Raw genomic sequence first — 14,510 nt, 5'->3', positions numbered from 1 at the left:
GTTCCACATCCAGTGTGCCCTTATTTGCTGCCTCCATCATTAATATATGTACTTATGTATTTGAAAAACTATCTTAAGTATTTAATTTGAGAAATAAATAGAGGTTTTAAGTTAGTGATATTGAATTCAATTTGGGAGATGATGTCTGAGTATGATTTAAGAACTTAATTTTAGAAATAAAGAGTGGTTTTAATTGAGCGAGGTAATGTCTGAGTAGAATTGGATAAGATCACAATAAATGAGAATTGAGAGACTGAATGAGATTTGATTGAGTTGAGAGAGGGAGAATTTCTTATTGAAAATTTAATTAAAGTGTATAAATATATACTTGTATATGTACCTATCGCAAGTATCTATTGCAAATATGTTTGTTTGTGCTCGTTTAGTTTAACTTCGCAAAATTCCTACACGTCTATTCGGGTTTGTATGTACCTGTATGTATTTATTTAAGGTACGCTTGCAGCTCATAGCCGATGGGTATTTATTCTGAAGTAAAACACTAAGCCATATCTATGGGTAAGTGTGTCGCCAATTTTACTTTAAAATATTCATGTAGTTTCGTTTGTTTGTTCGACTTTCGGTTTCTATCTATTAATTTTCTTAAATTTTTCCGAATTATACTGCGAATGAAATCGTATCCAACTATTAGTACTGGTGAAACTATTTGAAGAATTCACCTTGATTTACGCTACCACCCTAATAAGTGTGCACACCTATATATATGTGTGTATGTACATATATACGTAAATATGTAGGAGTTTTAGCGAGAGTATTAAAATTCAAACTGGAGATGTATGAATGTATGTGAAAATGCAGCTTAAGCGAACTTTGAGTGACATTTGTGTTTGTGAGAAATGTGTTTTTTTTGTTAATTGAGGTTAAAAATTAATTTCCAAAATTTATACTAGGGACGCTACCACCCTAACGTGCGTGTGTACATATATGTACATATGTAGGGAATTAGGTAGCCCAAATTAGAGATGGACACGGGCCCGACGGGCCCCTGCGTAAGCCCGCGGGTACGGGACGGAATATTTGCTGTCAGCGCGAATTCGTGCGTGCATGGGCGTTCAGTAAAATTTCATAAACGCACGAATAAGCACTGTTGCGCTTTTGGCAACTTAATAAGGGGTGTGTTTATGCCTTTTAAAAACACGATGCAGAGGGACATCTATCGTTCGTAGTTTTAAATAAAAGAGGTCGAGATTCTTCTTTAAATATATATACAAAATTCAATTCTTTATTAGAATTCAAGCAAAAAGTGGACTGTAGTAAAAAGGTAATAAACTGATGCAGTCTATGCTGGTCAAGAGTTCTATTGCGAGTGCTCGAGCCCTTCGCGTTGTAAAAATGTTAGGTTTTAACAACTTTTAATATGTGTGTGTACATGTGTTCGTTTTAATCTCTAGGTGCAGACATAGATATGTTCGAAAACCAATGTATACATTTTTATATAATTCAACATTTTACGTGTAGGTACATTAGGGAAAAATTCAAATTTTGGATGGGTGTGCTATTCAGTATGAATTCAAAATATAAGAATGCGAAACATGTACGCATATATGTATATTTGTGTATATACCACAATTTGTGTCCTCAACAAGCACGAAGAAGCCCGTTGCTAATACTACAAATTTAGATAAGCTTTTGTTTTTATACAAAAAAAATAGTACATATTAAAACTCTTGATAAGAGAAAAGCAAAAAAAGAAATATTTGGAAACCGATAGAAAAAATCAGATACTTAGTAGTTTTGTTTACATATCCGCACATAAAATATCTTCCACTTTTTCTACTTCCCAGAAAATATATTATAAAGTCTTTGATGTAAAAAATTGATTCGCTTAAGTAAATATACATACATAAACACAAAATTTAAAATATGTACATATGTATAGATACAATAAAAGTTGACTCTTTATTTCCGGGCTGGGACGTGTCCTGTCGTGCCGGGCCGGGCCCCACTGAAATTCTTAACGTGCGGGCTCGTGCGTGTTTTTGAAAGTTCATTATACACTCGTGCCGGGCCGGGCCTGAAACTTTAGGCCCGTGCCCATCTCTAACCCAAATTGACAGTTTGTATGTATGCAAATAAATGAGAGCGAAATATTTGAGCTATAGCGAACTTTGAGTTAAATCGATGTTTCGAACGAGTTTTTGAGTTTTGTTATTATCAGCGCATGAAGTTTTAGCGCCCCAAGTAATGGATATAAATACTTATATACATATGTATGTACATTAGTGTGTGCCTTTATTGAAGCATATAATATAATGTGCATATAGCCATAGGCATATATTTATATATGTAAAGAGACCGGCGGTTCTGGAATGTGCTTTAGCTGTAAATCTTTATTTTCACATACATATATGTAGGGTGGCCAGATGCGCTGATTTAATCAGTACGTGTGCTGATTTTTTTCTATTGTACTGATTTTTAAGAGCCCGAAATCAGTACGTAAAATCTACTGATTTTTTGAGTTTGTACTGATTTTGTACTGATTTTTACATTTAATACTTTTGTAAATTGGTGTTATTGACATTTAGTTGAGGTTTACATGTGCAAAACAATGGTTTTTGACAACTCATACGTGTGAGCAGATTGAAAGCATTAATTAAATTTAAACCCTTATTAAAAAGGTGTCAGCTTGCAATTGTTTCGTTTCCTAGGATTTCGCAAAATAACAAACTGTTTGGATTCAACCCAACCCAACTTCACGATTTGCAGGTTTTACAGGATTTACAGGAAAAGCTGGTTTCGCCATTAATAAATCTTATGAAAGTTGGTGGTGAGTTAATCATATATCAAATACACTGAGAAGATTACAATAAGAGACAATCTTTCGATTATAATTAAACATCCACTGAGAAATCGGCTGTCAGTATTTCAAACTTAAGACGACTACTGCTACGGTGCAATGTAAGTTCTAAAAATTTGGAAAAGGTGCAAACTACCGACTCGTGGATATGATATATGTAGCTTTACTTTGATTTTTGATGTTCGACCACCTGTAATTTTACTTGCACATACACATTTAATACTATTAAATTTCATTCGTACTCGAAAATTCGTTTAGCGATAATTCGGTAATATACCTTTTAGTCAACATTTTAATGTGAATGTTGTATTTAATAAGCACACCAACTAAATATGTTTTAAATTTATAGCTTAAAATATGCAAACAGATTCTGACTCGAGCTCGTCTTCTACTGAATCTGAATGGGCTACAAATTTTTTTTTCTCAATTCTTATAAATTTTCTAGAAAGTTTGAGACTTCAACTCACATGTCTTTTGTTATAGAATTAACTATATTTTTATAAAAAAATTTAATTAAATAAAGAAAGAAAAAAATTTCAAAACCTGTCAATACATTTTACTACTATTTTCCTGAGCACAGCTGTACATACATACGTAATACCATTGATTTGTTTTAAAGTAATGAATTTTTGTATTGATAAAAAGTCTATTAGTTATTTTTTTCATTAATGCGCTGTTATTTGGTTGTTATATTGTTAATAATAAAAAATACGCTTAAAAATGAGCTAATTTTTATGGCTCTGTACTGATTTTTGATCCCAACTGTACTGATTATGTACCTATAATATCTGGCCACCCTACATATATGTATATGTATATATATGTTTTTACACATGTATGTATATTTCTAAAAAATGGGCGCGAATTTTCTTTAATATATCCCCAAACATTTATGTATGTTCAGATAAATTAAAATGACCTCATACGAAACTAACAGTATAAAAGTTCGTATGTAGGTATATATGTATAAGTGTTTGCAAAAATTTCGTCTTTTATACAAATAAAGTTCGCTATAGCTTTTGCTCAAAGTCGAATAAAGGTCACTTACTGCGGCATCCTACTTTTTTTGTTTATTTCTTTTTGGGTAACCTGATTACGCGTTATGGGCTTTGGGCCTGGGTTCTCTTGAGTGTTCACTTGGTCCCTTTGCTTTCTTTGGCGTGATTTTTGATAGGTGGTGTCGGGTAGCTCATTTTGACCTCAGTCTGCTGCCTTTGCTCCACACAACTTCCGAATGGGTTCCTTTTAACTGTTGGTATAGCCTGTTTTTAATTTTATTCACTTGGCTTATATATTTTTATTTGTTTTTTTCGACCAATTTTTGTTTTCGCGTTTTACTTAGTTGCACTTAGTTTTATGATTTTTATTTTATTTTTTCGTTTGGTTTTTAATTGAATGTTCACTCCGAGCTTGTGACCGCCGCCGAATTTAGATAAATCGCCATTAAACTCGGAAAAAATAGGGGTGGGAGTTGTGTATTAAAATGGGTACGAGTACTTTAAATGTATCGTATTAGAGTGCGTGGCCGATTCAATCGTAAATTGAACGGCTCGAAGGATCATTGGCGAGATGATAGCAAGGTTGCTAATATCTCGCGGGGGTTGAAAGAAATAAAAAGAGCAAAATGTACAACTGTAAAATTCAAATTAACTTTAATTACAAAAAATTATGAATTCAACGATTATATACAAGCGATCTTGGTGATATATGAATGTATATTGAGTTTAAAAGAAGATCCGTTTCGGTGGACGGTCGCAGACGTATTGCTGCTTTGTTCTTACAAAGTGCGTGTGTTTGTAAATTCATGTTGACGAGTATGAGAAAAAGTTTTTTGAGGGATTTCAGAGCTCTATGAGGTTGCCAGCTCTCTCATCTTGAACAAGTATTAAGAAGTGCAGTTAGACTCATCTTCTTCAGAATAGAGTCTAGTTTATTGTGTAAAAATTTCAAATCAATCGATGCACAAACGTCTGAGATATAACGAGTTTAAATGAAAATTTCGCAAAAATTGGCCGCTGTGAAAAATCAAGTTTTGTGGCTTTTTCGACATGAAGGCGTGAAAGCAAAAAATCGCCCTGGGACGATATGCGCAGAGAGAGGAAATTTTTATTTCACGCATTGCGCGACCCTTTATGTATAGATCTTGGACTCAAGTAGAGATGGGCACGGGCCTAAATTTTCAGGCCCGGCCTGGCACGAGTGCAAAATCAACTTTTAAAAACACGCACGAGCCCGCACGTTAAGAATTTTAGTGGGGCCCGGCACGACGGGACACGTCCCAGCCCGGAAATAAAGAGCCAACTTTTATTGTATGTATACATATGTACATATTTTTAATTTTGTGTTTATCTATGTATATTTATTTAAGCGAATAAATTTTTTACATCAGCGATTTTTATAATATATTTTCTGGGAAGTAGAAAAAGTGGAAGGTATTTTATGTACAGATATGTAAACAAAACTACTAAGTATCTTGTTTTTTCTATCGGTTTCCAAATATTTATTTTTTTTGCTTTTCTCTTATCAAAAGAGTTGTGATATGTACAATATTTTGTTTGTATAAAAAAAGCTTATCTAAATTTGTAGTATTAGCAACGGGATTTTTCGTGCTTATTCGTGCTTTTATGAAATTTTACTGAACACCGCACGAGTTCGTGCTGACAGCAAATATTCTGGCCCGTACCCGCTCGTGCCCATCTCTAGACTCAAGTAAAGAAACTAGCTGCGTATATACTGATACGGCAGAATTAGGAGGAATGTAGCAAAGAGCTAAATAAACATGACTCTTACCAGCCTGTACACTTATATATTTAAATTCGGTATATTCAATGACAGGAACACTAACTACCTTGGATGGTACCGACGAATGCACCGCAAAAAGAACATCACCGCCGATTCTGCCCTCGCGGTCGCTCTTGTATATTTGATATTCATTTGGAGGAATTCCGGAATTAAAAATATGAGGTTTGAGCCATGTTTCGGCCAAGGAAATAATATTATAGTTGCCGGTAAAACCTTTTAAATATAACTAAGTTAATTTGGTATTCAAACCTCTAACGTTGCGATAGTAAATACTTATGGCCCTATTATGTATGGCGACTGATAGCCGATGGGCAACCATAGACTAAAATTCACATTACGTATGGCAACTCGTTACTGACTGTCGGCTACTGGCAAGGCTACTGAGTCTGGTAGCGCAATTTTCTGTATTATGTATGGCTACCATCTCTTTTTATAGTATACACAAACGTCAAATTGAAGCAACTGATCAGCATCAGTCGCCATTGTTATATTTTGCGAATTTTGGAGGAGAAAGCTGAAACAAATTGTGATCATGGCAGAAAAATTGTAATAATATGTAAATTCTATTTATATTGGTATATAATTAACAGTTTGATATTTCTCCAGGCCAGTGAAAATTACTAATAGCAAGCAATTTGAGCGTTTGGTGCATTTAATGCAATCCAACCCAGGAATTGCAAGAGCAACACGGACGTTTGGACAAAACAAAATCCAAAACGACGAACAATGGGACGCTTTTGCTACCGAAATAAATAGTTTCGGCCTTCCAAGTAGATCTGGAAAAGAGTGGCAGCGGGTAATAATTTTTACTATAATATATGTACATACTGCAATAAGCATTTTCATGTACATATGTATACATACATTTGTGTAGGTATGGATTAACTACAAGGCCAAAACCAAGAAGAAAATTAGTGCAAATAACCGAAATATAAGAACGACTGGTGGAGGCCCATCAGAGGAGCAACCGTTATCTGCACTCGAGCAAGTGGTAGCAGATATTTTACACACAGACGTAAGTGTAAATCCACCCGGCAATGTGTTTGGTATTGTGGAAATGGACGAAGACGAACAAAACGTAGAGCCGTCATGCAGTTCTTCGCCAAATATTACGATAACTGTTCCAAAAAAAAGGCAAAAAAAAAATATTGAAGAAATGAAAGTGGACATGTTAAAGTCGCAAACTTTAAATAACTCGGATATAGCACAAAATTAAAAAAAAATGGAAAAAATACATACAAAATTAGCAAATATGCTGAAAAAAATCATGATTTAAAAAAAGAAAAATTTGAACTATTAAAAGAAAATATGAATTCAGAGGCAGAACTTAAACGAAAGAAAATTCAACTTATCGAATACCAATTAAACAATATGTAATTTTAAAGATTCAATCAGGCAGTCTCTGCAATTCACTTCCGAGTGAATTTCAATCCCTGCCAATTTGAATTCAACGCGAATTCGACTCAAATTCTCTCGAAAGTGAATTACAGAACCTGCCTGTATATTTAAGAGTTTTGTTTGGGCGGATTATAAATCGCACCAAGTTACCTAAGGACTGAAGAACTGAACTTTAATTTATTTGAAAGTATTTTAAATACTCAAGAGGCTTTTTGTAGTACAAATGAAAGTGTTTTTTTTTATTCATGAGTATATATTTTTTATTTAGTGAAATGTGAACTATTTTTATTGATTTTTTAAATCAATAAAGAGATTTTATTGTAATAAAGAATTCATTAAGTTATTTCTTATTTATTGTGCTAGAATATTATGGATGGTTGTTACAAAATCAGAATTTATATCTGTGTCTATAGTCTCGGCTTCAATACTGGGTTCTTCAAAACCTGACTCAAAGCGACGGCCAATATTGTAAATAGCACAACAAGAATTAATGATGGCAGTTGCTTTCTGTGGAGCATAGTGAAGTCCGCGCTCAGAAGATAGGCATCTATATTTTGATTTCGAAACGCCAAAAGTCCATTCTATAATGTTCCTCGCCTTGCAATGTACTTTGTTGTATTTGCTTTCTGGACTGCCACTCACTGCGGCTCGAAATGGAGTCATCAGATATGTCTCCAACGGAAACCCAGCGTCACCTACCGCAACAAACACATTTGTTAATTCTTTTACAAGTAGGCAGATGGTGGGACCAGTTTTCGGATCGCTATCGCAACACTTCGACATTCATCACACGTCGGCAACTTGCTATATCGATCCGAAAATTGTTGCTAACTGGTTACAGAATCTTCCTACAGGTTGTGCTTCAAAATATCACCTAAAAGCCATGTGTTTTCTCCTGTGTTATTCGACATAATTTCCTTGAGTCTACTATTATTCCATATGAAGGCATCATGTGTGGCTCCTGGATATCTGGCATCGACATACGTTATGTTCATATAGAAATCGCAAACCTAGGTAATAATGAATTTGTGTGTATCCACGATAAATATGCGGAAACTAACTTACCATTAACGCGTTTATACTGAAAAATCCTTTTCTGTTTATGTACAGGTGTTGCAGTTCCTTTTCAGGTGCTAAAATGTGCACATGAGTGCCATCCACATAACCCAACATACCTGGAAATCCACTCTTATTGTAAAAATTTATTTTGCTTTTATTCTGCTCTTCTTCGCTAGTGTCAAATTTGATGTGCTTGGGACAAATCTTCTGCTCGATTAAAGAAGTAACTTCAGTTAGTATTACTGACATAGTGGGTTGGGAGATGCCAATATTGAAATCATTCCCTTGGCATTTTTGATAACTCCCTTCCGCAAAGAAACGGAGCACTGCGCAGAGTTTAAGAATTGGAGGTACCGCAGTTGATCGAAAGCTGCTTTTGAAATGAGGGGATAGTTCCTCCAGCAAGTATACAAATGCTTCCTTTGATATCCGAAAATTGCTTAGGAACCTGGAGGTATAGATTTGTTAAAGAAATATGTACATGACGATTTTTTTAACTTACTTAACAACTGGTAGATCCAAAGGATTGGAGCGATCCCTTATGTGACGCCGTATTAGAGCAACGTTTGCACATTCTTCCCGAGTTGCGAAAAATAACTCATAGCTGCTGATCATTCTGCTTTCTTTATTTTTAAAAATATAAATGTTTCCCGGTTGTGACGATTTTTTTATTTGTTTACATAAATTGTCAAACACATCGGAGCAAAGTTGCCAATTACTTCGAAATGTACATGTCAAAAAAGCAAACTCAGGGATGTTTTCTGCGTTTTTCTGTATACTGAGATTAATCGCTATACGTAATACAAAGTACGACACTGGTAGCCGCGGCTACTAGACCGGCAACTAGACACCAGTCGCCATACATAATAGGGCCATTAAATTAGACTTGCGAGTTAGTTTTTTGAATCAGAATTAAGATTAGAAATTTTAGCTACGTTGCATAGTTGGACGTTCCCATATAAGCTGCGGCTAAAAGTAGTAACCGTACTAGAAATTCGCTGAAATTTGGTATATGCGCTGTTCGTAGGTTTGCCAACCGTACTATAATATGTAGTATTGTACTGTTTTTCCCGTCGGCGAACTACAGTATCGGTCATATCTATAGCACGCCATTTCAAAGTGATATTGTGTGCCACTTAGGTTTATTTATTTATTTTTAAGAATTTTCAATTAAAATACAGTTTTTTCTCTAACAAAACTCATATAAACCCAAGTTTAAAAACTTATAGAACCTTACAAAAAAATGCAACAAATTTTGACCTAAATTTCAAACTTTTTTCTCGGAAGTGTTTGAATTTTTCTGAATACACAGTTTTATAGCCCAATCAATTTAAGTCTGATAATGTGCAAGTTTCGAGTGGCTAAAAGTTACCGCTGATTTTTTAGAATTTTTTTCGCCAAGGATGTTGCGGTTTTCTTCCATATACAAATAAATTGAGTTTATTCATTATATGGAAGCCAATGCGACAAAAAAAAATTCTAAAAAATTAACGGTAACTCGTAGCCACTTGAAATTAGCACGTTATCAGACTAAAATTGCAGCGGCTAAAAAACTGTATACTCGAAAAAATTCTAACACTTCCGAGAAAAAAGTTTGAAACTTAGGTGAAAATTTGTTGCACCTCTTTGAAGTTTTCTACAAATTGTTAAACTTGGGTTTATATGGGGTTTGTTAGAGAAAGAACTGTATTTTAATTGAAAATTCTTAAAAATAAATAAATAAACATAAGTGGCACACATTATCACTTTGAAATGGCGTGCTATAGATATGACCGATACTGTATATACTGTTGGAAAAAAATATAGTACCTATATTTCTTCAATTATAAATACAAATATATTTCAGTAGTTTGCCTGAAAAATGTGTATTAAAATGGATGACCTTTATACTGAACCAACAATATTAAATGAAATATTCTTCGGCCGCTGTGGTGCAGTGGTAAGCAGTGCGCGCTTCCACTCCGCAGGACCCGGGTTCAAACCCTGGTCAAACCAACATCGCAAAAATATAGAAAAAAGGTTTTTTCTTAACAGCGGTCGTCCGTCGGCAGGCAATGGGAAACCTCCGATTGTATTTCTGCCATGAAAAACAGCTTCTCATAAAAATACAATCGCCGTTCGGAGTCGGCGTAAAACTGTGGGTCCCTTCGCCTTGTGTGACAATATCAAGGCGTACGCCACAAGTCGGAGGAGAAGCTCGGCCAAACACTAACACATGTGTAAGCGCCAATCTATTATTATTATTATTCTTTAAAGTAAAAGGTCATTTTGAGTTTATAATGAAAAAAGGTAACATATTTTTAAAAACACTGAGAAAGAATTAAAACAAATGTGCTTAAAATTATTTCATTTCTACCAACAACTTCGGCATTCACAGGAACATGGAAAAACACTTAAAAATCGTTTTTACTTTTTCTTTTAAATAAAATACTATATACATTCGAAGTGTACTATATTTTTTCCAATTTTTTTGAAAAAGTACTATTAATATCTTAGAAAATGTTGGCAACCCTAGCTGTTCGGCACTTAGGAATGAAGAAATGTGGAAAATGGTAAAATTCAACGTGGTACTATGCTCACATCTCTCGTGGGCGGAAGTTGTAAATGTTATCCGATTTTGGTGCAATTCAGAGTATATGCTGGTTTTAACGAAAAAAGCATAAATCTGAATGATCGTCAAAATCCGTTTACATTATCGCCCAGTAATTCTAGAAAAAAAGGAGCAAATAAAAAACATTTTTTTTTATGAGATTCGGTGTGCAACTTTTTTGGCTCCAAGTACTAAATTTTATGAATTTTGGAGTAAATGAACAGGACCACTTATTTTATTTCTAAAGAAGTTTCTATTTCTTCATTTTAAAAATGACAAAACGAAAACATTTACAATACCTGCATACTAAGTTATGTGCACGATATGTATTTACACTGAAGCTTTAAATTTTACCTACACTTTATACCACAAAAGCTGAGCTAAGGCCAGCATATTATTTATTTTATGTACACACCAGAGTATTTCCCTTCAGCTCTACAATAAAAATTCGATAAATTTTACAGGAGGTGGGTCTATAAAAGGAAGAATAGAAGCTGAACTCTCAGTTCCTCGCAGCTGGAACTATTTGAGATATGACACGCATATTTAATGTTTACTTGTCCTAAGTATTATTTAGCTCGCTTCCTAGGTCCTTTTTAAATACCCCTTTTTAAAGTAAGCACTAGACAAATTTTATACTCACAAAATTATGTAGAATTTCAAAGTAAACTATTTTATACATTTCAAAAGATTTATAAAAATTTAAAGCAATGCTTGACCACATATATATTCAAAAACTGCTCATCAGTCAAATTGGCTTTTTATATATGCGCACAAGTGGAAAAATTAATTCAAATTACTTGCGACAAAATCAAAATTTTTTCGTACAAATTTTCTTCTTATTGTTCCTGCTTTATGTTCGTGTCATGATTGCAAATATGCATTTCAATCAAAAATTCCGTTTTGGTTTGGGTTAGATGAATATTTTGCTATGTATCTGCGTAAATCCTTTTTCAGAATTCGCTCACCCGTTTTTACTACTTTTGGCCGCTGTAGTCTCATTGTTCGTTGTTATAACTTTTATTAGGTTTATACTCAAACTCGCGAACAAACGCCCTGGTCGGCCAAAAAGAATTATTTTGTAGTGAATCAAAATCTTCAGGAGCTACATCAATTTTAAAAGATGAAATATCGCGATCGTATTTAAAATTAAATTTACGAATTAATACATCTTTAGTTTTAATTTTAGTCGATATGTATGACTGTATATCATCCGAATAAGTGTCTTTAACAAATCTAGAGGCAAAGATTGATTTTCTTGGGGGAATTACAACTAACTTTTTGATAATGATGTCTGATATGCGGGATTCCGAGTTATTTGGAGGAACTATGTTAGACAGTGCAGCGTCAGATGTTGATGGCAACACTGTTAAATCAACGGTTTGATTGACGTTATTATGGATAAGGCTTTAGATAGCAGAGGCTATAATGCCTAAAGGCATGGAGGAGAAGGATTAATAAGTTCCAAGGACTGGGATGAAGGATTTTTCTGAGTAGATTCAGTGACTATCTTTTTTGGTGGACTACTAACACGCCTACATTTATTTTCTCGGCTATCCTTAGAGTGTGGAGGGTTGTCGACACAGCGAAGGCCCTTCCCTCATTAATAGCGTCTAGCACCCTACCGCTCAAACCAGCACATTTTATATGGGCAATCCCATTGCAGAGCCAGCATGACACATAGGAGTCGCTTTTAACGTGGCAATTGGTATTAATACACGACATGTTTAAAATGATATTTCTTTATATAAAATATTAGAAGCAAAAAAGCCAAAAAGTTTTGAAAACGATGTTTCAGAGAACCAATTAGCTGGTAAATATCTGTTTGAAAGCTATGTAGCGAACAGTTTTAAATATACTGTATTTTGACACTTAATAAACACAACGCAAACAGCTGTGATAAGGATGAAACAGCAGAGATGACAAAAAGGCAAAAAGAGCAAAATCAATGTGCAGAAACAAAAACAATTGTAGTTATGGATAAACAAAATCAATTGACAACAACAATATATTATATGAGACAAAATACTCGGCACATGCAATTAAGAACATCAAGTTAGATTAATCAACTTTACAGGAAATTTTGATATTTTACTTATCTTTGATTGTGCACCAGACGTTTTATTCCGGTTAATTTCTCACAGTTTTAAAATATGACTTTTTCGTGTAAAACGTGGTTTCTCCGAACACTGTGCGTCGCATAGTGGGACGTCCCCATATAAGCTGCGGCCAAAAGTATTAACCGTACCAGAAATTCACTGAAATTTCGTATAAGCGCTGTTTGGCACTTAGGAATGAAGAAATGTGGAAATGGTAAAATTCAACGCGCTACCTTGTAGGCGGAAATAGTAAATGTTATCCGATTTTGATGCAATTCAGAGCATATCGATGGCTGAGTGGAAGATCGACCTATCTCGGCAGCCAGTTCGAATCGCCCTATCTCAGAAAATTTTGAACAACACTCTATCTCAGAAAACTTTTCAGGAACGCCCTACTTCAGAATTTGATTGAAAAACCCCCTATCTCAGCTGCCGATTCAAAAACGCCCTATCTCAGCTTATTTTCAATGTATTTTCGTTTGAGATAGGGCGTTTTTGAACCGAATTCTGAGATAGGGTGTTTTTCAATAAAATTCTGAAATGAGGCGTTTTTCAATCAAATTCTGAAGTAAGCCGTTCTTGAAAAGGTTTTCTGAGATAGGGCGTTTTTGAACTGGCTGCCGAGATGGGTCGATCTTCCATTCAGCCATCGATATGCTGGTTTCACCGAGAAAAGCATAAATCTGAAAGATCGTCAAAATTGGTTTACATTATCGTCTAGTCATTCTAGAAACACAGGCGCAAATTAAAAAAATCGTTTTTGATGAAATTTGGTGTGCCCTGCTCGTTTAAGCCAGAATTTTCCAACTTGAAGATAATAAAGAATTTCTTATTATGGCGCCCACCTTCTACACAACTTTTTTGACTCCAAGTACTAAAATTTTATGAATTTTGGAGGAAATGAACAGGCACATTTATTTTATTTTTGAAGAAGATCCTATTTATTAATTTTAAAAATGACATAAAGTAATGTAAAAAAAATATTTTTTTAAAAATAAGCTTTTATTTAACATGTTTAATCAAAGGAATAAAATAAAGTAGTGAAACAAAAGATTTGTTAGCAAGAAAATTTTGTCAAAACTGCACTAAAATGAGTAAAATAAAATAAGTTAAGGTCTCGTTAAAGTTACTAAAAGCCATTTAGTGAAAGGAGTTATTCAAACTCTAATTAAAATTACTAACAATTTGTACTAATTTACTTCGTTTTTAAAAAAGCTTGTCGCGCGAATAGCAAACCGGCATTTAAATATCTGCATACATACGTTGTCCACAAAATAATAGGAGTGCGATATTTTGACCTGTTTTGGCTATTTGTCTTTTGTTTATTTAATGTTTATTATTTTTTTATAAAAGCCTAGCTGGCTATACAACAAACACCATATAAATTCAGATTTTAAACTTTATATAAAAATTATAAAAATTTTGAAATTTTTCACCCAAATTTCAAACTTTTTAATCAGAATCTTTAGAAAAAATTCTGGTATGCAGTTTTGTAGCACATTCAATTCTAGTCTGAAGAAGTGCAAGTTTCAAGCGGCTAAAAAATTCCGTTGATTTTTGAGAATTTTTTTGGTTAAAGGTGTTTCACGTTTTTTCCATACAAAGTATGTCGACAATTTTCTTTTATATGGAGGACACTGCCAGCAAAAAAATTGCCAAAAATCAACGGAGTTTTTTAGCCGCTTGGAACTTGCACTTCTTCAGACTAGAATTGAATGTGCTACAAAACTGCATACCAGAATTTTTT

General features: G+C 34.1%; 2 protein-coding genes across 8 annotated transcripts in view; both read left to right on the top strand.

The window, feature by feature from the left end:
• The window catches only part of LOC118745617, a 314,215-nt gene that overhangs the window by 239,059 nt on the left and 60,646 nt on the right, over window positions 1–14,510 (top strand). The window lies entirely within an intron of this gene.
• LOC118745620 lies at window positions 5,868–7,216 on the top strand. The gene is made up of 3 exons (XM_036479145.1): window positions 5,868–6,163; window positions 6,224–6,413; window positions 6,492–7,216. The coding sequence occupies exons 1-3, from the start codon at window positions 6,150–6,152 to the stop codon at window positions 6,831–6,833; spliced, it is 546 nt and encodes a 181-aa protein (XP_036335038.1). The 5' UTR covers window positions 5,868–6,149; the 3' UTR covers window positions 6,834–7,216.

This window comes from Rhagoletis pomonella, unplaced genomic scaffold, assembly GCF_013731165.1.
Source record: "Rhagoletis pomonella isolate Grant_MI unplaced genomic scaffold, Rhpom_1.0 Rhpom_scaffold_00009, whole genome shotgun sequence".
NCBI classification, from domain to species: domain Eukaryota; kingdom Metazoa; phylum Arthropoda; class Insecta; order Diptera; family Tephritidae; genus Rhagoletis; species Rhagoletis pomonella.
The sequence above is the reverse complement of the archived record's forward strand: the minus strand, read 5'-3'. Positions and strand labels throughout refer to the sequence as shown.